At 39.0% G+C, this 23582-nt stretch overlaps 2 protein-coding genes across 16 annotated transcripts in view; both read left to right on the top strand.

The window, feature by feature from the left end:
- LOC127971215 (protocadherin beta-15-like) overlaps positions 1-11096 on the top strand; it is a 48423-nt gene extending 37327 nt beyond the window's left edge. The window contains exons 3-4 of the mRNA XM_052574108.1: positions 65-474; positions 10070-11096. Coding sequence (XP_052430068.1) covers positions 65-474; positions 10070-10994 — 1335 coding nt within the window. The 3' untranslated portion in view covers positions 10995-11096. The remainder of the gene's footprint in view (positions 1-64; positions 475-10069) is intronic.
- LOC127971208 (protocadherin beta-15-like) overlaps positions 1-23581 on the top strand; it is a 112143-nt gene extending 88562 nt beyond the window's left edge. Inside the window, exons 1-4 of one of the 15 annotated variants that reach the window (XM_052574090.1) lie at positions 4501-4739; positions 8722-9186; positions 17430-18312; positions 22297-23581. In XM_052574090.1, coding sequence (XP_052430050.1) covers positions 4544-4739; positions 8722-9186; positions 17430-18312; positions 22297-23173 — 2421 coding nt within the window. In that variant the 5' untranslated portion in view covers positions 4501-4543 and the 3' untranslated portion in view covers positions 23174-23581. Of the gene's footprint in view, positions 1-688; positions 1842-4500; positions 4740-6087; positions 7174-7438; positions 9187-17380; positions 18313-18526; positions 19876-22296 lie in introns of those variants that run through there. The other 14 variants (XM_052574089.1, XM_052574087.1, XM_052574086.1 and 11 more) reach the window with 14 other exon arrangements.
- The last annotated feature ends 1 nt before the right edge of the window (position 23582 follows it).

A 23582-nucleotide genomic window follows, 5' to 3' on the forward strand; every position in this document is an offset into this window, starting at 1 on the left:
GTTACCCGGTACAGAGGTTGGCGTCATTAATGTGCAGGACAGAGACTCTGAGAATAACGGACAGGTGCGCTGCTCCATTCAGCAAAACGTCCCATTTAAACTCGTACCTTCAATCAAAAATTACTATTCTCTGGTGACCACAGGTGAATTAGACCGCGAGCTGCTCTCTGATTATAATATTACAATTACTGCTACTGATGAGGGCTCTCCGCCTTTATCTTCCACTAAGAATATTCACCTGACTGTAGCTGACGTGAATGATAATCCACCTGTATTTCAGGAGCAGAGTTACAGAGCTCATGTGCAAGAAAATAATAAACCTGGCTCCTCTATTTGTTCAGTATCAGCTACAGACCCGGACTGGAGACAGAATGGCACTGTAGTTTATTCTCTGTTGTCCTCTGATCTCAGTGGCGCACCGGTGTCCTCCTTTCTATCCATTAACGGAGACACCGGGGTCATTCATGCCGTGAGGTCGTTTGATTACGAACAGCTGAAAAGTTTCAAAGTTCTCGTGTTAGCCAGAGACAACGGTTCTCCTCCTCTGAGCAGTAACGTGACCGTGAGTGTCTTCATAACGGATGAGAACGACAACTCCCCTCAGATATTATACCCCTCTCCGGAAGGAAACTCCTTCATGACCGAGATGGTACCCAAAGCTGCGCAGGCGCGCTCCCTGGTCTCCAAGGTGATCGCCGTGGACGCGGATTCTGGCCAGAACGCGTGGCTCTCGTATCACATTATTAAAGCCACAGATCCGGGACTTTTCACTATCGGTGTCCACAGCGGAGAGATCCGGACGCATCGGGACATTTCTGAATCTGATAGCATGAAACAGAACCTCATTGTGTCCGTGAGAGATAACGGACAGCCCTCTCTCTCAGCCACGTGCGCATTGTATTTACTTATATCAGATAACTTGGCTGAAGTTCCAGAACTGAAAGACATGTCTCGCGAGGAAAGCAGCTCCAAACTGACGTTTTATTTGATCATCGCGCTGGTGTCCGTCTCCACTTTCTTCCTGACCTTCATCATCATCATCCTGGCCGTAAGGTTTTGTCGCAGGAGAAAGCCCAGACTGTTGTTTGATGGAGCTGTAGCCATTCCCAGCGCGTATCTTCCTCCAAATTACGCAGATGTGGAGGGCGCGGGAACTCTTCGCAGTACTTACAATTATGACGCATACCTGACCACGGGCTCGCGCACTAGTGACTTCAAGTTCGTCAGATCTTATAATGAGGGCACACTGACTGCTGACCTGACTCTGAAAAAGTATCAGTCCGCTGTGGATGATCTTGAAGGACTCGATGAGGAAATGAAAGATCCGTTTCAGGTAGGGCTAACAAAGTGTTTTATTGTTTAGTTAATGGTGTGGACTTCCGTATTAAATGTCTATTTCTGTTCAAAGTTCATCGCTTTGATTTGCAGCAGGCTCTTAAAAATGTCACGTATCGCAAGCCAAGTTGATTCTAAACTGTCCTAAAATAAGAATTTGCCCCTATTCAGCGACCTTTACCGATCTGATGTGGAACTCAATTGTAAGGATTTTTTTTGTTTGTTTGTTTGTTTGTTTGTTTGTTTTTTACTATTTTTGAATTTTTCTCATAAATTAACTTTTTTTGTTTTGTTATTATTATTATTACTATTATTATTATAAAAAATGAGCTGTGTTAGAGGTTAGGTTTATGTTTCTTTGTAAAAGGGGTTATATATGTAGAATGTTGCAAGATTTTTTTGGTGAAAACTTTTTCCATTTGTTATTAATGCCTCGTTTTCAAACAGATTAAAATCATTTGCATATCATTCAGAGAGTTTTCATGACTTTTCTATCGTGGATTGTATCTTAACTTTGCATGTAAATTTGAGTGTCCTTTTAATTTCTGTGTTTCTTTCAGATTTTTCAGTACATCATTGAGAAAATCTGTAAATATTTATATTTAGGATAAAGCAAGTATTTTCAAATGTTTCTCGTTGCCTTAATATGAAATTATTTATGTAGTATCTTCATTTGGGTATAGACTTCATTGCACAAACGTTTGAAACGTGTGTGGTGTGCACTTGCGTATGGAAATGTGTTTTTTCTTCAATGTTGCTGTCCATGGTGCTGCTCAAGTAATGTGTGAATCGCGTTTCCCTCTCTCTCTCTCCATGTAACTCTGAAGCAGTGGGTTTTAGGAGTAACGTCGCGCTAAAAACTGGTTTTCTTTATCTTCCAAGATAGTATGTTAACAAAATTAAAGAGAAAGCCCAGACTGTTGTTTGATGGAGCTGTAGCCATTCCCAGCGCGTATCTGCCTCCAAATTACGCAGATGTGGAGGGCGCGGGAACTTTCCGCAGCACTTACAATTATGACGCATACCTGACCACGGGCTCGCGCACTAGTGACTTCAAGTTCGTCAGATCTTATAATGAGGGCACACTGACTGCTGACCTGACTCTGAAAAAGACTTAATCCGCTGTGGATGATCTTGAAGGGCTTGATGGTGTGAGCATTCCTTTTTCAGAGGTAGCCATTTTCATTTCGTCCTTAATAGATTTATGTTTTTGGGGGCGTCTTTGCTTAAATGTCTTTGTTTTTAGAGTCCCCTGTAGTGTGAATAGCATATTAGTGTTTTTTGTCAGAATTTTACTCTTATATCTTTAGTTTACTCAAACTTTTCTTTTTCTTGTTTATTTTAATTTTGTAAGGGGAAAAAAAAAGAAAACTTTTCCTGAAGAACTGTTTCCTGGAAAAAAATAAATATATATTTCTATTAATATGGTATTCATATTAGCAATTTGTAATTAACAAATCAATATAGGTTATCAGAAAGTAGAAATCACAGACACAGCAGTGCACATTTTTGCCAGAGCAGTAGAGTTGCTTTTTGTTAAAAGTTAGAAATGTTGTTCAATTTTAGGATTTGAAAATCATGATCAGAGAAAATTATTATTTAATTTAATTGTCCATCATGCTATATCCATTTTGTTTTTTACCCATAAAATATTTTAGGGCATGTGATAAATCTGTTTTATATTTTGAAGAATTACAGTTCCAAGATTTCATGAGATCAGATGAGTCAAATTCAATAATCAACCATACAAATGTCTTACCAAAAAAAACAAAAAAAAAACAAAAAAAAAAAACAGAAAACAAAGGTTTAGTCATGCTATAGTAATTACAGTGAAAACAAATCTTAGTTTACCATAGATTGACATTATAGACTCTGGTGGGGAAGAACTTGCCTAGCCTTCACAAAGTCCAAACCTGAAACAATACATTTTGTAACAGTGTATCTGCAAGCATCATCAAACATCACTGCATGACCTCTGTAATGCTTTTGTGTCTTGCTGAAAGTTTATTTTTGAAAGAATTATTCCCTCCTTTTGCTGCAATAACAGCTCTTCTGGGAAGACTTTTCATTAGATGTCATTGTCAAGTTCTACTACAGTCAAATTCTTCTACACCAGACACATAAATGAATAATAAAGGGCCCTGCCTGACACATGGACATCAAAAATGAAATATAAACATTAAATTACCATTTGTTCTAAGATTTTAGTGCCTTTGCTGAATTTAGTTCTTCGTTTTATTTTTACATATTATTTTTCATAATGTGATAGGTTCTCTTTTAACTAGTATGTGTGCTTGTCAGACTTCTGTGTTCATGTTCAGGTATATAGCCATAAAAGTAAATTAGTGGTGTTTTGCAAAGAAATATAATGTAGCCTTTTGTTTCCTTTCATGATACATTTTGTTTGTATGCGAGATTGCCATTAGGGATTTAAGTTTATCCTTACACCGTGATGGAATTTCAAGCAATATCAAAATATCTATTTCTCCTGGACCTTTAATGCCTCTCTGTAATAACTTATGTTAAAATCATTAATATTGCTGTTTGTGGGTCTGAAATACTGTACTTGCTTACCCCATTACTGCATATAGTAGCTCTGGATATATATATATATATATATATATATATATATATATATATATATATATATATATATATATATATATATATATATATATATATATATATATATATATATATATATATAATATATATATATATATATAATATATATATATAATACTGTAAAAAACCCAGCGGTTGGGTTAAATGTTTAACCCAAAACAAAACAACCAAATAGCTAGGTTTGTCCATATTTTACCCAGCGTTGGGTTGTATTTTGCCAAACATTTTTTTAGAGTCTACGATAAATATGTTTTCTGTAAACCGCACACCATGTATTTATAGAGGAAATGCTTTAACAGATACAGTCAGTCTTCCCTACGGCCTCATGGTGTCGCTGTATACCTTTGTAGCAAAGACAATATTATTATCCCACCCACTTTTTTCATATATAAAATGCTGTGTGTTGCAGACAAGAGAGACCAGTCGACATAGTATATTTAATTTCTTTGCTAATTCGATGTTTTTCCACTGATTTTGGCACCTTTTTGGTCTGCACTATATATATATATATATATATATATATATATGTATATATATATATATATATTTTTTTTTTTTTAACGCTGGATAAGACCGTTTAAGAATGAAGGGAAACGCAGGATTTGTTATAAAGCTTTCGTTCTGCTTTTGTGTCATGATGGCGCACACCGCTTATGGAGACGTGAGCTATTCTTTTCCAGAGGAGATGAAACGCGGATCTGTGATTGGAAATATAGCAAAGGATCTCGGGCTCGATGTGAACAGACTGTCATCTCGTAAGGCTCGCATTGATACTGAAGGTAACAGAAAACGATACTGTGACATTAATCTGAACACTGGAGAACTGATCGTAGCGGAGAGAATCGACAGAGAGGGGCTTTGTGGAAAGAAAATCTCATGCGTTCTGAAACAAGAACTTATGCTTGAGAATCCTTTAGAATTGCATCGAATTAGTTTACACATTGATGACATAAATGATAACTCTCCGCATTTTGACGAGGATGTTATCAGAATGGAAATCAGGGAATCGGCGAACAAAGGAGAACGGTTTTTACTAGGGGAAGGGCACGATCCAGATATAGGAAACAACGCAGTTCAGTCTTATACATTGGAAAGCAATGATCATTTCGTTTTATATGTTAAATCTACCGATTTAGCAGGGAAATACTGTGAACTTGTATTAAATAAAGAGCTGGATCGTGAGCAGCAGAAAGAGGTAACATTGATTCTCACTGCGGTAGACGGCGGGACTCCACCGAGATCAGGTACTGTAGCCATACACGTCACTGTGCTGGATGCTAATGATAATGCTCCAGTCTTTAGTCAGGCCGTCTATAAAGTCAGTCTGCCTGAAAATTCCCCTCTAGATACTGTAGTGGTGACAGTGAGTGCTACTGATGCTGACGAGGGACAAAATGGAAAGGTCACGTATGCATTTGGTCATGTTTCGGAAGAAGATAAGACCTCATTCTTACTGAATCGGAACACTGGAGATATAACATTAATTGGATCAACGGATTTTGAGGAAAAATCAGTGTATGAGTTGCGTGTTTTAGCAAAAGATTCTGCAGGTTTAACTTCGTACTCAATGGTTATAATAGAAATTACAGATGTTAATGACAATGCACCGGTTATATTTAATAAATCTTTGAATACCCCTATTCCCGAGAATGTGTTACCCGGTACAGAGGTTGGCATCATTAATGTGCAGGACAGAGACTCTGAGAATAACGGACAGGTGCGCTGCTCCATTCAGCAAAACGTCCCATTTAAACTCGTGCCTTCAATCAAAAATTACTATTCTCTGGTGACCACAGGTGAATTAGACCGCGAGCTGCTCTCTGATTATAATATTACAATTACTGCTACTGATGAGGGCTCTCCGCCTTTATCTTCCACTAAGAATATTCACCTGACTGTAGCTGACGTGAATGATAATCCACCTGTATTTCAGGAGCAGAGTTACAGAGCTCATGTGCAAGAAAATAACAAACCTGGCTCCTCTATTTGTTCAGTATCAGCTACAGACCCGGACTGGAGACAGAATGGCACTGTAGTTTATTCTCTGTTGTCCTCTGATCTCAGTGGCGCACCGGTGTCCTCTTTTCTATCCATTAACGGAGACACCGGGGTCATTCATGCCGTGAGGTCGTTTGATTACGAACAGTTGAAAAGTTTCAAAGTGCTCGTGTTAGCCAGAGACAACGGGTCTCCTCCTCTGAGCAGTAACGTGACCGTGAGTGTCTTCATAACGGATGAGAACGACAACTCCCCTCAGATATTATACCCCTCTCCGGAAGGAAACTCCTTCATGACCGAGATGGTACCCAAAGCTGCGCAGGCGCGCTCCCTGGTCTCCAAGGTGATCGCCGTGGACGCGGATTCTGGCCAGAACGCGTGGCTCTCGTATCACATTATTAAAGCCACAGATCCGGGACTTTTCACTATCGGTGTCCACAGCGGTGAGATCAGGACGCAGCGGGACATTTCTGAATCTGACAGCATGAAACAGAACCTCATTGTGTCCGTGAGAGATAACGGACAGCCCTCTCTCTCAGCCACGTGCGCATTGTATTTACTTATATCAGATAACTTGGCTGAAGTTCCAGAACTGAAAGACATGTCTCGTGACGAGAGCAGCTCCAAACTGACGTTTTATTTGATCATCGCGCTGGTGTCCGTCTCTACTTTCTTCCTGACCTTCATCATCATCATCCTCGCAATAAGGTTTTGTCGCAGGAGAAAGCCCAGACTGTTGTTTGATGGAGCTGTAGCCATTCCCAGCGCGTATCTGCCTCCAAATTACGCAGATGTGGAGGGCGCGGGAACTCTCCGCAGCACTTACAATTATGACGCATACCTGACCACGGGCTCGCGCACTAGTGACTTCAAGTTCGTCCGATCTTATAATGAGGATACATTGACTGCTGACCTGACTCTGAAAAAGACTCCGTCTATTGAGAATATACTGGATGACCTTGGCAATGAAGCTGAAACTTCCCAGGTACACTTAAAATAATGATTGTGCATTATAAAGCTGATTGCTGTTTATATTTATTTATTCATGATTACTTCAAATATGCAGGTGTTTCCCTAAAACACGAAAGATATGCAGTGATACAGTGAAATACAAATTTATCAAACTGAAAAAAAAAAGTATTGAGTAGAGTTATTTATTTATTTGGGTGGGGGATGGGGGGTTGAGGTGTTTGGCTGCTTGTCTTTAAATGATTACTTTTGGTTCTGTGCTTAATCTGTATTTTTTTTTTTTTTCATAGTTAAATTAAGTTGTTAAATATTGATGAAGTTTTTTACTGTTTAATATCTTGTTCTTTCATTCAAAATATTTACAAAAAACCCAAACCTTGCCATTTAAATTAAAAACTTGAAAAATAAATGTATTATTATAATTCAATATTTAGTTTTTTTTTTTTTTTTTTTTTTTTTTTTTTTTTCGTCTATTTGATGTTCAGCTTATTTAATTTACTTGTTGACCTAAATTATTCACTGGCTTTTATTAACAGAATTAGAAATGGGGCATTTTCATCCTTTATTTTCACAGAGCCATTTCCTGATTTGTGTACCTCATCATTAATCACTGTGGCTAGTCATAGAGAAAAAATAAAACTAGAATAGCAATATAATTCCGTTACTGGTAAGAATTTCAAGGGGTGACAATAATTTTGGCACATGGTAATAAAAAATGTTATTTGTGGTTCAGTGAATAGTCAGCTTTGTTTGAGGTTTAAAATAAAGGGCTGCAGAGAATAAACACAATATTGTTTTCACACCCAATTTTGCTTGTATTTATCATTTTCTGATAGAAAAAAAAGAATAGAGACAACTTTTATCGTTTTGAGCTTAGAGTCTGGGCTCATCAGTTATCTTGTAGATGTTTTTTTTTATTATTATTGTCAGTAAGTTTACAGGCTAAATTAGGCTTTCGGTGCAACTGTCAGTAAATTAAGCCACTAAAGTGTTTGTTTGTTTTACTTGTCTCTGTAGCCTAGCTGTTCTCTATGATGATGTCACTTTACTGACTGTAGCTAGTGCTTATGACTTGGAAAATGTGAGAGAGAGTTGTTTCTCCCATGTCGTTTAGTAAATTTTAGCCGATTGTTCTCTTGAAATGTGACGTTTCTTTTTAGTGTGTCTATCATTTCGAAATGGTAGTGTATTTCTCTATAAAACATGGGGGGAATGTTTTAGATAACTAGATTGTCTCTCTGAAAGGGTAAAATATAAAAATGTGTTGTGGGGGGGATAAAAAGTTAGGCAATTTTAAAGGCATAATGTTAAAAAGTATTACATAAAATTTCAGTATTGTTCATGTAATGTAGCATAAAATACAAATTGACAGATTTTTATCCTCACGGTGTCGCTGTGCACCTGCAAAGTAAAGTGGTTGTTATTTCTCCACCCTGAATTATTGCCATTCCCTTTTGTACTGCCACTTATTATTGACGCAGTATACATGTTCGGGAGTATTCGTTTTGAAGATCTATGTGCTGAAACCTCGGAGTATTTTGTGGGACAGGATATATTCAATCAAACATATTCATCATTCTCAAGAGAAAATGAATAACAACTGGATGCTATTGGTTTCTTTTAGTCTGCGGGCTTTTCTCTTCGCCTCCATTGTGTTGCACACCGCTAATGGAGACGTGAGCTATTCTTTTCCGGAGGAGATGAAACGAGGATCTGTGATTGGAAATATAGCAAAGGATCTCGGGCTCGATGTGAACAGACTGTCATATCGTAAGGCTCGCATTGATATTGAAGGTAACAGAAAACGATACTGTGACATTAATCTGAATACTGGAGAACTGATCGTAGCGGAGAGAATCGACAGAGAGAGTCTTTGTGGAAAGAAAGCTTTGTGTGTAATAAAACAGGAGCTGATTTTGGAAAATCCTCTTGAATCTCATCGCATTAACGTAAACGTTCAAGATGTAAATGACAATACCCCTATCTTTAAAAAAGATATAATAAAATTTGAGATCAGAGAGTCGGCTGTAAAAGGTGCTCGTTTTTTGCTCGAGGAGGCTCACGATGCAGACATAGGGACTAATTCTGTTCAAACGTATAATTTAGGGCAGAATAAATATTTTGAATTGGCTGTTGCTGCAAAAACAATAGGTAAGTTGTATGGTGAGCTAGTACTTTATAAAGAATTAGATCGTGAACAACAACAGGAGGTAACATTAATTCTCACTGCGGTAGACGGCGGGACTCCACCGAGATCAGGTACTGTAGCCATACACGTCACTGTGCTGGATGCTAATGATAATGCTCCAGTCTTTAGTCAGGCCGTCTATAAAGTCAGTCTGCCTGAAAATTCTCCTCTAGATACTGTAGTGGTGACAGTGAGCGCTACTGATGCTGACGAGGGACAAAATGGAGAAGTGACATATGAATTTGGCCATATTTCAGAAAGTGACATGATGGTTTTTTCCATCGACTCAGGTAATGGCAAAATTACATTAACAGGGGCTCTTGACTTTGAGAACGAGTCATCATTTGAGCTTCCAATTCAAGCCACAGATGGACTGGGAATGGTATCTCATGCAACTGTTGTTATTGAGATTTCTGACATCAATGATAATGCCCCAGTTATATTAATTAAGTCACTAAATAGCCCGATTCCTGAGAATGTGTTACCCGGTACAGAGGTTGGCATCATTAATGTGCAGGACAGAGACTCTGAGAATAACGGACAGGTGCGCTGCTCCATTCAGCAAAACGTCCCATTTAAACTCGTACCTTCAATCAAAAATTACTATTCTCTGGTGACCACAGGTGAATTAGACCGCGAGCTGCTCTCTGATTATAATATTACAATTACTGCTACTGATGAGGGCTCTCCGCCTTTATCTTCCACTAAGAATATTCACCTGACTGTAGCTGACGTGAATGATAATCCACCTGTATTTCAGGAGCAGAGTTACAGAGCTCATGTTCAAGAAAATAACAAACCTGGCTCCTCTATTTGTTCAGTATCAGCTACAGACCCGGACTGGAGACAGAATGGCACTGTAGTTTATTCTCTGTTGTCCTCTGATCTCAGTGGCGCACCGGTGTCCTCTTTTTTATCCATTAACGGAGACACCGGGGTCATTCATGCCGTGAGGTCGTTTGATTACGAACAGTTGAAAAGTTTCAAAGTGCTCGTGTTAGGCAGAGACAACGGTTCTCCTCCTCTGAGCAGTAACGTGACCGTGAGTGTCCTCGTAACAGATGAGAATGATAACTCCCCTCAGATATTATACCCCTCTCCGGAAGGAAACTCCTTCATGACCGAGATGGTACCCAAAGCTGCGCAGGCGCGCTCCCTGGTCTCCAAGGTGATCGCCGTGGACGCGGATTCTGGCCAGAACGCGTGGCTCTCGTATCACATTATTAAAGCGACAGATCCGGGACTTTTCACTATCGGTGTCCACAGCGGAGAGATCAGGACGCAGCGGGACATTTCTGAATCTGACACTATGAAACAGAACCTCATTGTGTCCGTGAGAGATAACGGACAGCCCTCTCTCTCAGCCACGTGCGCATTGTATTTACTTATATCAGATAACTTGGCTGAAGTTCCAGAACTGAAAGACTTGTCTCGTGACGAGAGCAGCTCCAAACTGACGTTTTATTTGATCATCGCGCTGGTGTCCGTTTCCACTTTCTTCCTGACCTTCATCATCATCATCCTGTCAGTGAGGTTTTGTCGCAGGACAAAGCCCAGACTGTTGTTTGATGGAGCTGTAGCCATTCCCAGCGCGTATCTGCCTCCAAATTACGCAGATGTGGAGGGCGCGGGAACTCTCCGCAGCACTTACAATTATGACGCATACCTGACCACGGGCTCGCGCACCAGTGACTTCAAGTTCGTCAGAACTTATAATGAAGACACGCTGACTGCTGACCTGACTCTGAAAAAGTCTCAATCTGCCGATGACCTTAATGCTTTTGCCGAGGAAATAGAGTGTCTTTCTCAGGTATGTTTTTATCTTCAAACAGTTCTTTTTTTCGGCAGTTGTTTGTATTATTGCTTTGGCTTTGGTTAAGTAAATGTAACAGAAACTATTTAGCAATGTTTACATTAAGTTCGCTCAATCTTTATGTGCAGTATAGCCTCTGGGGAAGTTGAGCAACCACTTGATTCTAGACATCTTTAAAATTGATGATGTGACTAAAAATTTACAGCGCTGCTTAAGTTTGTGAAGCCTTTAGAATTTTCGATATTTCTACATAATTATGAAGAATATCATCAGATATGCAAAAAACATAAAAAAAAAAACATTTTGTAATTCATTTACTGAGGAAAAACTATCCATTATTACACATCTTTGCTTTCAGTATCTGGTGTGACTCCATTTAGCAGCTATTACTGCTGGTAAAGTTTATTGTAACTGCTCCTAAGTCCTGCACAACATCTTGTAGGAGTTTTAGCCCCTCAGTACAGAACCACTTCAACTCTGTGATGTTGGTGGGTTTCCTCATATGAGCTGCTTGTTTCAGGTCCTTCCACAACATTTCAGTTGGATTGAGGTTTGGACTTTGAATTGGCCATTCCAAAACATGAACTTCTTTAATCATTCTCTGGTAAAAATCTTGTTACATGACCTGCTTTCTCTTGAGATTCAGTTCTCAAATAGATGTCTTGATGTTTTCTTTTAGAATTTGCTGCATTCAGAATTCAATGTTTCATCAATGATGGCAAGTTGTCCTGTCCCAGATTCAGCAAAACAGGGCCAAACCATGATACTACCACAATGTTTCAGAGTTTCATATGCTGGCATGCAGTGTTTTCCTTTTTCCAAACATAACACTTCTCATCTAAACCAAAAAGTTATATTTTTGGTCTCATCTGTCCACAAAATATTTCTCCAATAGACCTCTGGCTAGCCCTTGATCTTTAGCAAGCTGCAGGCATTACATTACATTTACATTTATCAGTTCAACAGACGCATTTATCCAAAGTGACTTACAATTGATGAATACAATAAGTGATTCGTCATTAAAGAGGCAAAGAAATTCAGGAAGTGCTTGTAATATAAAGTTTCATGCATCAGATTAAACTAGACAGGGAGCGATTAAGAAAAGTTAATTATTATTATTATTAGTATTATTATTATTATTATTTTAAGATGAAGTCAAATAGTGACAAAAGAGATGAGTTTTCCGGTGTCGCTTGAAAATTGTAAGAGATTCAGCATTCTGGATAGGGGAGGGAAGTTCATTCCACCAGCCAGGAATGATAAATGAAAAAGTTCTTGAAAGTTAATTTGTGCCACTATGTGATAACACCACGAAGCTTTACTCACTCATAGATGTCAGTTTCTGGAAGTGATGTAGATCCCTTTAAAGTGAGTGGAGGGGTCAAGCTTCAGTGTCTTGAATTTGATGCAATCTGCAACCAGGAGCCAGTGCAGGGAGATAAAGAGAGGTGTTGAACCTAACTGGATGGTGAAATCATGCTGTAGAGTTGGAGTGGCAGGGAAGACAAGAAGCTCAGTCTTTACCAGGTTGAGTTGTAAACAATTAATTCAAGTGTTTTTGCTATGAATGGAAGGAGAGAGACAGGTCTGTAGCTATCTGCAATTGTTGTGTTTAATGTAGGTTTTGTGAGCAGTGTGGTTATCAGGACCTGCTTGAATGCGGTGGGAAAAATGCAGACGGGGAGCAATTTTCTTTTTGGAGAGCAGTGGGTTTCTCCTTGCAATTCTGCCATGCACACCATTGCTTTTCAGTAGTCTCCTTATGATGGACTCATGAACATTAACATTAGCCAATGAGAGAAAGGCCTTTAGTTACTGAGAGGATACCCTGAATTCCTTGCAGACTCTTACATGCAGGGGTGTCTGAGGTCCATGGAGATCTCCTTTGTTTTTGCCATTTTTTATTTCCACAAACATGATCAGATTTTGATAGATCCCTGTTCTTTAAATACAACTGGGAAGGCATTGACACTTTGATAATTATTCTACTGAATAAAAACAGCTCCTAACAGATTGATTCTAATTTCACCTTCAAATGAGCAATGTATCCTAGAGATTCACAAATTTTTGCAATGCACAGATATGGAACACGGAATATTTTTTCTCAATAAATTTTTTTTTGCTGTTCAAAGTGATTTTATTTTTTTTATTTTTTTATGTTCAAGGACTCGTGCTTCTTGCATCTGAACAATTAGAGTCAAATCTGAAAAAAAAAATCATGTCTTTGTGCTTTAGGATGTTATAATATAAGCACAATGTTTTCTAAACTGCTGGATGATACAAGTTGGTTAAATAGTACAGTGTTGGGTAATTTTGCCAGCGGCCAGTCATTCTTATAATTGTAAAGTGTTATTTTATTCATGTTATTTTGTATTCACATTAAATATATATATATATTTTTTAAACCAGATTTTGTTCATAAAATGTTTAAATTTGCCTTGTTTATGAAAATTGTCAATTTTAATTTTTTATGAAATTGTATATCCCTGCCACATTTGAAAGTGGGATGTTGAGTACTGTTAGCCCAGTAATTTAAGGTCAATTGTAGTCTATATATTTATATTTTTTTACTTTTTGTTTTTAAATTTTTACATAATTTGAAAAATGCCTTCATAGTTGTGAACTACGTCTTTAAATAAAACTTTTAAACAGTCATCCATCCATCCGTCCATAATATTATTTAAACTTTATTGTCCTTATTAGGGTAATGTATTGCTGGAGCCTAACCCAGCATCTTGAGCCACAGGTGGGAAAACTCCCTACATGGATGGTCAGTCCATCACAAGGCTCATACATAGATTTTAACGTTTTAATTCTGCATACAGTCGTGGCCAAATATATCGGCACCCTTGGTAAATATGATCAAAGAAGGCTGTGAAAATTTGTCTGCATTGTTAATCCTTTTGTTCTTTTATTTAAAAAATTCACAAAAATGTGTCCTTTCATTGGATAATAAGAATTTAAAATGGGGTGAAATATCATGAAATAAATGTTTTTCTCTAATACACATTGGCCACAAGTAATGGCACCCTTTTATTCAATACTTTTTCAAACCTCCATTTGCCAGTTTAACAGGTCTACATTTTCTTCTACAATCCCTGATGAGGTTAGAGAACACCTGATAAGAGATCAGAGACCATTTCTTCATCCAGAATCACTCCAGACCCTGTAGATTCCCAGCTCCATGTTGGTGCTTCTCCTCTTCAGTTCAATCCTCTCATTTTATGTAGGGTTCAGGTCAGAGGACTGGAATGGCTATAGCATAGCATTTGAGGTTTGTGTTTGGGTTATTGTATGGTTGGAAGATCCAAACATAGCCCTTTATAAGATTTCTAACAGAGTCAGTCACTTACAGATTTTTTTATCTGTTGTTATTTGATAGAATCCATGATGCCATGTATTTAAAGATGTCCAGGACATCCAGCAGAAATATAGGCCCACAACATCAAAAATACAGCAGTATATTTCATTGTACACATGGGGTACTTTTTTACTCTGTTCACCAAAACCATCTTGAGTGTTCGCTGCTAAAAAGCTCATTTTTTAGTTTCATCTGATCATAGAAGCCATTCCCATTTAAAATTCTAGTCATGGCTGATAACTGAATATGCTTTAGTTTGTTTTTGAATGAGCTAGGAGAATATTTCTTGTAACCCTCCCAAACAAGATGTGTTGATGTAGGTTCTGTCTGACTTTTTTTTTTTTAAAGGTTTTCTGAGTCAGAGACTCAACTTTTTTTTTTTTTTGCAATTCTCCAGCTGTGACTCTTGAGGATCTTTAGTCACTCAAACTCTCCTTCTCACCATGTATTAGGACAATATGGACACATATCCTCTTCCAGGCAGTTTTGTAACATTTTCTGTTGGCTGGAAATTCTTAATTATTGCCCTGATGGTGGAAATGGGAATTTTCACTGCTCTAGCTCTTTTCTTAAAGCCACTTCACCAATTTGTGAAGCACAATGATCTTTTGCTGCACATCAGAAATATAATCTTGTTGTTGTTGTTTTTTTCATTGTAATGGATGATTAAGGGAATTTGGGCTTTGTTTTCCCTCCTCTCTATATTTCTGTGAAACAGGAAGCCAGAGCTGGATGATTTCATGCTTATAATCATGCTGGAGTGCTCAACATTGTGAATATGAATGGAAATATACTTCAGAGAACTCATAATAATTTCTAGGGGTGCCAATAATTGTGTCCAATGAGTATTTGAGAAAAACATTCATTTGAAAATGCTATTTCCCCCTCCGTTTTAAATACTTATTATCCAATGAAAGGATACACTTTTGTGAATTAAAAAATAAAAAAGAATGGATAATCACAACCTTTTTTGATCATATTTACCAAGGGAGTCAATATTTTTGGCCATGACTGTAATCAGTGGCACTGTTGAACTCCATGTGGTGGAACTTACCCTCTACCTAGGCTCAATTTACCCATCACTGGGGCCAAGAGACAACTTCTATTTATTTATTTTTGGAAAACCATGTTTTGAAAGCAGCTTATTTTACATCCAAAGTAATTATTTCAAAGGATGCATCACATCCTGAAATGTATGTAAAAATGTAAGATGGACCCGGTACAGTCATGTGTTCACTTTAAACACACCATAGGGAAGTCGTGGCCTAATGGTTAGAGAGTCAGACTCCCAATCGAAGGGTTGTCCCGGGCTGGCAGGAATTGGGGGTTGGGGGGAGTGCATGTACAGTTCTCTCTCCACCTTCAATACCACGATTTAAGGGCCGTTGAGCAAGGCATCGAACCCCCAACTGCTCCCCGGGCGCCGCAGCATAAATGGCTGCCCACTGCTCCGGGTGTGTGTTCACAGTGTATGTGTGTGTTCACTGCTCTGTGTGTGTGCACTTCGGATGGGTTAAATGCAGAGCACAAATTCTGAGTATGGGTCACCATTGGCTGAATGTCACTTCACTTTCACTTTCATAACTGGCTCAACTCAGCTAATCAAGCTTTTCTATATTCGTATAGATACGTTATTTTACTTAATTTTAGATATTGGTGTTCACTGCATGCATTGGGGCATGAATCATTACTATGATAGAAGTTCATTGCCGGTTTTGTTTACAGTTATTGTTGATGCACTTGTTGGATTTACTAACATTTAGAAAGGCTGTAATCTATTATCCACTGATTCATTAATGTGAAGCAATAGCATCCGATCTCTCTCTCTCTCTCTCTCTCTCTCTCTCTCTCTCTCTATATATATATATATATATATATATATATATATATATATATATATAACTATAACTGATCATAGCGGAGAGAATGACAGAGAGGGGCTTTGTGGAAAGAAAGCATCATGTGTTTTAAATTAAGAGCTCTGGCGCTGTCCGTGGTGCTGATGTGTTGGAGTATCTACTCTACTGTAGCATGTTAAGTATTGTAAGAAAGATTTTCTTTGGGTTGCTCATTGGATTTGTTTTTGTGTTTCAGTGTGTAACATTATAACGTTCACTTTATCACAATTCACGAATCGTGTATTAAGTGTACTTGGACAACACCTGAAGTTACTTATTTTCATTTAATTAAAGGAACGATTTAGATTGTATGGTGTGTTTATGAGATATGGCAATATGTTTTATTAATCTATGAATTAACATCTCACTCAGTCCTCACGGTGTCGCTGTTGACCTTTGCTTCCCATTTATTTGTGTTATCTCCACCCATTTGCGCTATTTGCTTGATGCTCGTCCAGTGTCTGCACAGAGAAGGTCTCTAGTCTTTGTTGAAAGAGCAGAATATGGAATTCTGTCCAAACTGATATTTATTGGTTCTTATCAACTTCTCGGACCTTTTTATCGAATAGCCGACTTTTTGTGCACACCCAAGTATGATGCAGGAAAGGTTCTTTCATTTCTTCTCCATCTTGTTTGTGGCGCACACCGCTTATGGAGACGTGAGCTATTCTTTTCCGGAAGAGATGAAACGCGGATCTGTGATTGGAAATATTGCAAAGGATCTCGGGCTCGATGTGAACAGACTGTCATCTCGTAAGGCTCGAATTGATACTGAAGGTAACAGAAAACGATACTGTGACATTAATCTGAATAATGGAGAACTGATCGTAGCGGAGAGAATCGACAGAGAGGGGCTTTGTGGAAAGAAAGCATCATGTGTTTTAAATCAAGACTTCGTGCTGGAGAATCCTTTAGAATTACGTCGTATCAGTCTACTTGTTCAAGATATAAATGATAACAATCCTTTTTTTGGTAAAGGTGTAATTGATATGGAAATCAGTGAATCCGCCGATAAGGGCAAACGATTCTTACTTGAAGAAGCAAATGACGCTGATATTGGGCAAAATTCTGTACAAAGCTATTCGATTGAAGATAATGAATATTTTGTTTTGTCAGTGCAAAGTAACTCTCTTGGAGAGAAATACGCCGAAATAATTTTAAATAAAGAGCTGGACCGTGAGCAGCAGAAAGAGGTAACATTAATTCTCACTGCGGTAGACGGCGGGACTCCGCCGAGATCAGGTACTGTAGCCATACACGTCACTGTGCTGGATGCTAATGATAATGCTCCAGTCTTTAGTCAGGCCGTCTATAAAGTCAGTCTGCCTGAAAATTCCCCTCTAGATACTGTAGTGGTGACAGTAAGTGCTACTGATGCTGACGAGGGACAAAATGGAGAAGTGATGTATGAATTAAGTCATGCTATGGAAGGTTTCAAACAATTGTTTTACCTTGATCGGAAGACAGGTGTCATCAGCATAAAAGGTCCAATAGATTTTGAGGAAGAAACCACATTTAACCTGCGAATAATAGCTAAAGATGGTTCAGGTCAAACATCTTACTCGAATGTTGTAATTAATGTCAGTGACATTAATGATAACGACCCTATAATAATAGTAAAGTCTTTGAATAGCCCAATTCCTGAGAATGTGTTACCCGGTACAGAGGTTGGCATCATTAATGTGCAGGACAGAGACTCTGAGAATAACGGACAGGTGCGCTGCTCCATTCAGCAAAACGTCCCATTTAAACTCGTTCCTTCAATCAAAAATTACTTTTCTCTGGTGACCACAGGTGAATTAGACCGCGAGCTGCTCTCTGATTATAATATTACAATTACTGCTACTGATGAGGGCTCTCCGCCTTTATCTTCCACTAAGAATATTCACCTGACTGTAGCTGACGTGAATGATAATCCACCTGTATTTCAGGAGCAGAGTTACAGAGCTCATGTTCAAGAAAATAACAAACCTGGCTCCTCTATTTGTTCAGTATCAGCTACAGACCCGGACTGGAGACAGAATGGCACTGTAGTTTATTCTCTGTTGTCCTCTGATCTCAGTGGCGCACCGGTGTCCTCCTTTCTATCCATTAACGGAGACACCGGGGTCATTCATGCCGTGAGGTCGTTTGATTACGAACAGCTGAACAGTTTCAAAGTGCTCGTGATGGCCAGAGACAACGGTTCTCCTCCTCTGAGCAGTAACGTGACCGTGAGTGTCTTCATAACGGATGAGAATGACAACTCCCCTCAGATATTATACCCCTCTCCGGAAGGTAACTCCTTCATGACCGAGATGGTACCCAAAGCTGCGCAGGCGCGCTCCCTGGTCTCCAAGGTGATCGCCGTGGACGCGGATTCTGGCCAGAACGCGTGGCTCTCGTATCACATTATTAAAGCGACAGATCCGGGACTTTTCACTATCGGTGTCCACAGCGGAGAGATCAGGACGCAGCGGGACATTTCTGAATCTGACAACATGAAACAGAACCTCATTGTGTCCGTGAGAGATAACGGACAGCCCTCTCTCTCAGCCACGTGCGCATTGTATTTACTTATATCAGATAACTTGGCTGAAGTTCCAGAACTGAAAGACATGTCTCGTGACGAGAGCAGCTCCAAACTGACGTTTTATTTGATCATCGCGCTGGTGTCCGTCTCCACTTTCTTTCTGACCTTCATCATCATCATCCTGGCAGTGAGATTTTGTCGCAGGAGAAAGCCCAGACTGTTGTTTGATGGAGCTGTAGCCATTCCCAGCGCGTATCTTCCTCCAAATTACGCAGATGTGGAGGGCGCGGGAACTCTCCGCAGCACTTACAATTATGACGCATACCTGACCACGGGCTCGCGCACTAGTGACTTCAAGTTCATCAGATCTTATAATGAGGATACACTGACTGCTGACCTGACTCTGAAAAAGACTCAATCCGCTGTGGATGATCTTGAAGGGCTTGATGCGGAAATTAGCGATTCGTTTCAGGTAGGACTAAATAACTCTGTTTTCCACAGATAGTTGATGGTCTGGGATTAGAAATTAAATTTGAATTTGTGTTCTCATTTGGACGTTTTGACAGGCTGTCTTCTAAAAAAAAAAAAGAAAAGAAAAATAAAATTAACGGGGCCTATTGACATTAAAACATTCACAGGTCTACGAATAAGGGCTGAAATGTACTTATATTTAAAGTGTTTCATACATAGTCATATATTCATAAATCATCATATTTTACGAACCTATTTCTTTCATTGTTTTAGTTTTTATCTTATTGATGTCTCACTTTTATGAACTTAGCATATGAGGAAAATTTAATTGTGTAGCCAACAACATTCTGTTTAGAAAATTACATGGTAACTTTTTACTGTTGCTGTCCATGGTTCTGCATCAGCTTTTACGCTGTTTAGGTTGTTCCGTATATTTGCACCAAGATATGGAGGAGAGAAACGGAGGATGGTAGTCATGCAACACACGCTCAAATATCTTAATTGATCATTAAAATGTATATGAATTATAAGTGATAATTATCGCATAAGCAAAGTGATTATTATTATAATTTTTATTTTTTATTTTTCAATTGAATTTCGTCATTTAGAATTTACAACTTCATACCTCGACTTATGTTGGTTGTACTCACAAAGGAAGTCATTGATTGAAAAAAGAAAGCCACAAACAGACTATTTGGTATAATTTTAAATGTGAAGCTTTTATTTTATTTTTTTCTTCTTTATTTTTTATTTTATTTTATTTTTTACCAATACTTTATAGCAAGCTTAAAGACAATGTGAGATCTATCTGAACGTTTTGACATCGTTTATTTCGAATCATTTTGGTAAATAAGAGATTATATAAATAAATAAATAAAGTACTGCACGTGTATAAAGAGTCGTCCGAGGTTCTCAATAATTTAATAAAGTTTCACTTACCGCTGCAATTATGCCTTTAAGAAAACGCGACGAGAAACCGTCCCTAAGTATTAGTCGTGCACATTTGACCATGTTGTCTGAACTAAGTTCATGAAGTTCTTGACATTTGTATTTCAGTATTTATTTTAAAATTCAGTTAACCGAATAAACGTTTTAGAATGGGACGGCCTATTTCTATAATATTTCCACACTGCTGCATGGGCCAGTGTCCGTTGCTTTTGAGGTTTTTGCTTTAGTATGTCTGTCTAAGTACAAGTTGTTTATTTTATGCATGGATGCTCTAGAAAATTAAGCTTATTCTCTGTTCACATCTAACGAGAATATTTCCTCGTGCAGAGCTCTTTGTGTTATGAAGAAATTTAATGTGCTTATATCCAAGTTTAGCCATTTAATATTAGAGTTATAATAGTACTTGCAGCTTCATAACTCAACTCTTAGTGTCGCTGTTTACCAGTTTAGTCGTTGACATTCACGTAGATGTTTCTCTCCACCCTGTTCATGATGTCATTCTGGACTGACGTCTCATCTTCTTGTCCAACAGTGAGAGCATTATCTTTTGTCCTCGTCTATCTGCCATATTGAGTCGTTTTGGTTTTCTTTACATGTGGATAACTTGGTAACATTAGTTCTCGTTTCCGTAAAAAAAATCTACACCTTCTATATTGCTGGTGAGATGTTTGGTCTTTTGTTCTTCGTGCTGATGGCGCACGCTGTTAATGGAGACGTGAGCTATTCTTTTCCAGAGGAGATTAAACGTGGATCTGTGATTGGAAATATTGCAAAGGATCTCGGGCTCGATGTGAGCAGACTGTCATCTCGTAAGGCTCGAATCGATACTGAAGGTAACAGAAAACGATACTGTGACATTAATCTGAATACTGGAGAACTGATCGTAGCGGAGAGAATCGACAGAGAGGGACTATGCGGAAAGAAATCTTCATGTGTTTTAAATCAAGACTTCGTGCTGGAGAATCCTTTAGAATCACATGGTATCAGTCTTCGTGTTCAAGATGTGAACGACAACAGTCCTAATTTCGGTAAAGATAGGATTAATTTGGAGATCAGAGAATCCGCAGATAAGGGCAAACGTTTCTTACTTGAAGCACATGATGCAGATATTGGGCAAAATTCTGTACAAAGCTATGCTATTCAAAGTAATGGTTATTTTCTTTTATCCGTGCAAAGCAACTCTCTTGGAGAGAAATACGCCGAACTCATTTTAAATAAAGAGTTCGATCGCGAACGCGAACAGGAGGTAACATTGATTCTCACTGCGGTAGACGGCGGGACTCCACCGAGATCAGGTACTGTAGCCATACACGTCACTGTGCTGGATGCTAATGATAATGCTCCAGTCTTTAGTCAGGCCGTCTATAAAGTCAGTCTGCCTGAAAATTCTCCTCTAGATACTGTAGTGGTGACAGTGAGTGCTACTGATGCTGATGAGGGACAAAACGGAGAAGTGATGTATGAATTTAGTCACGTTATGGAAAACTACAAACAATCGTTTTACCTTGATTCAAAGACCGGTATAATCAGCATAAAGGGGCCAATAGATTTTGAGGAAGAAGCCACGTTTAGTTTGCGAATAATAGCTAAAGATATATCGGGTCTGTCATCTTACTCGAATGTTATAATCAGTGTCAGTGACATTAATGATAACGCCCCTATAATAATAGTAAAGTCTTTGAATAGCCCAATTCCTGAGAATGCGTTACCCGGTACAGAGGTTGGCATCATTAATGTGCAGGACAGAGACTCTGAGAATAACGGACAGGTGCGCTGCTCCATTCAACAAAACGTCCCATTTAAACTCGTACCTTCAATCAAAAATTACTTTTCTCTGGTGACCACAGGTGAATTAGACCGCGAGCTGCTCTCTGATTATAATATTACAATTACTGCTACTGATGAGGGCTCTCCGCCTTTATCTTCCACTAAGAATATTCACCTGACTGTAGCTGACGTGAATGATAATCCACCTGTATTTCAGGAGCAGAGTTACAGAGCTCATGTTCAAGAAAATAACAAACCTGGCTCCTCTATTTGTTCAGTATCAGCTACAGACCCGGACTGGAGACAGAATGGCACTGTAGTTTATTCTCTGTTGTCCTCTGATCTCAGTGGCGCACCGGTGTCCTCTTTTCTATCCATTAACGGAGACACCGGAGTCATTCATGCCGTGAGGTCGTTTGATTACGAACAGCTGAAAAGTTTCAAAGTGCTCGTGTTAGCCAGAGACAACGGGTCTCCTCCTCTGAGCAGTAACGTGACCGTGAGTGTCTTCATAACGGATGAGAATGACAACTCCCCTCAGATATTATACCCCTCTCCGGAAGGAAACTCCTTCATGACCGAGATGGTACCCAAAGCTGCTCAGGCGCGCTCCCTGGTCTCCAAGGTGATCGCCGTGGACGCGGATTCTGGCCAGAACGCGTGGCTCTCGTATCACATTATTAAAGCCACAGATCCGGGACTTTTCACTATCGGTGTCCACAGCGGAGAGATCAGGACGCAGCGGGACATTTCTGAATCTGACAACATGAAACAGAACCTCATTGTGTCCGTGAGAGATAACGGACAGCCCTCTCTCTCAGCCACGTGCGCATTGTATTTACTTATATCAGATAACTTGGCTGAAGTTCCAGAACTGAAAGACATGTCTCGTGACGAGAGCAGCTCCAAACTGACGTTTTATTTGATCATCGCGCTGGTGTCCGTCTCCACTTTCTTCCTGACCTTCATCATCATCATCCTGGCCGTGAGATTTTGTCGCAGGAGAAAGCCCAGACTGTTGTTTGATGGAGCTGTAGCCATTCCCAGCGCGTATCTGCCTCCAAATTACGCAGATGTGGAGGGCGCGGGAACTCTCCGCAGCACTTACAATTATGACGCGTACCTGACCACGGGCTCGCGCACTAGTGACTTCAAGTTCGTCAGATCTTATAATGAAGACACGCTGACTGCTGACTTGACTCTGAAAAAGTCTGCTGTGGATGATCTTGAAGTGCTTGATGCAGAGGCAATGCGGGACATTACCTCTGAAAATAAGGTATTAAATTAGTTCCACATGTTTTATGAGTGCTGTCACCATATAATCTGATTAAGATATTTGTTTAATGGCATTGTAAATTTTAGAAAAGCAGTCTCCTTGATTTTTGCTAATTACAACTCATCATGAAGTTTATATGGATTATTATTATTAGTTAAATCATCATCATCATCATGTGTTAAGGTAAAAAAAACTGGCTTAGTCATGAGGTGATGTACTGAGCTATCCATTTTACCTAGAAGTTTATTTGAAATTCTAAATAGTGGCTAGTTACATACATTTTCAGAATGTATCAGAAAAAAAGTTTTGTTCTTGATATCCAGTACTTCTCAGGCCCCTGAATTAAACCATAACTTATCAAATATTGAGATCTCAGTACTAGTTATATCCATATGTTCTTAATTTAAAAAGAAAAAAAAAA

This window comes from Carassius gibelio, chromosome B14, assembly GCF_023724105.1.
Source record: "Carassius gibelio isolate Cgi1373 ecotype wild population from Czech Republic chromosome B14, carGib1.2-hapl.c, whole genome shotgun sequence".
In the NCBI taxonomy this organism is placed as follows: domain Eukaryota; kingdom Metazoa; phylum Chordata; class Actinopteri; order Cypriniformes; family Cyprinidae; genus Carassius; species Carassius gibelio.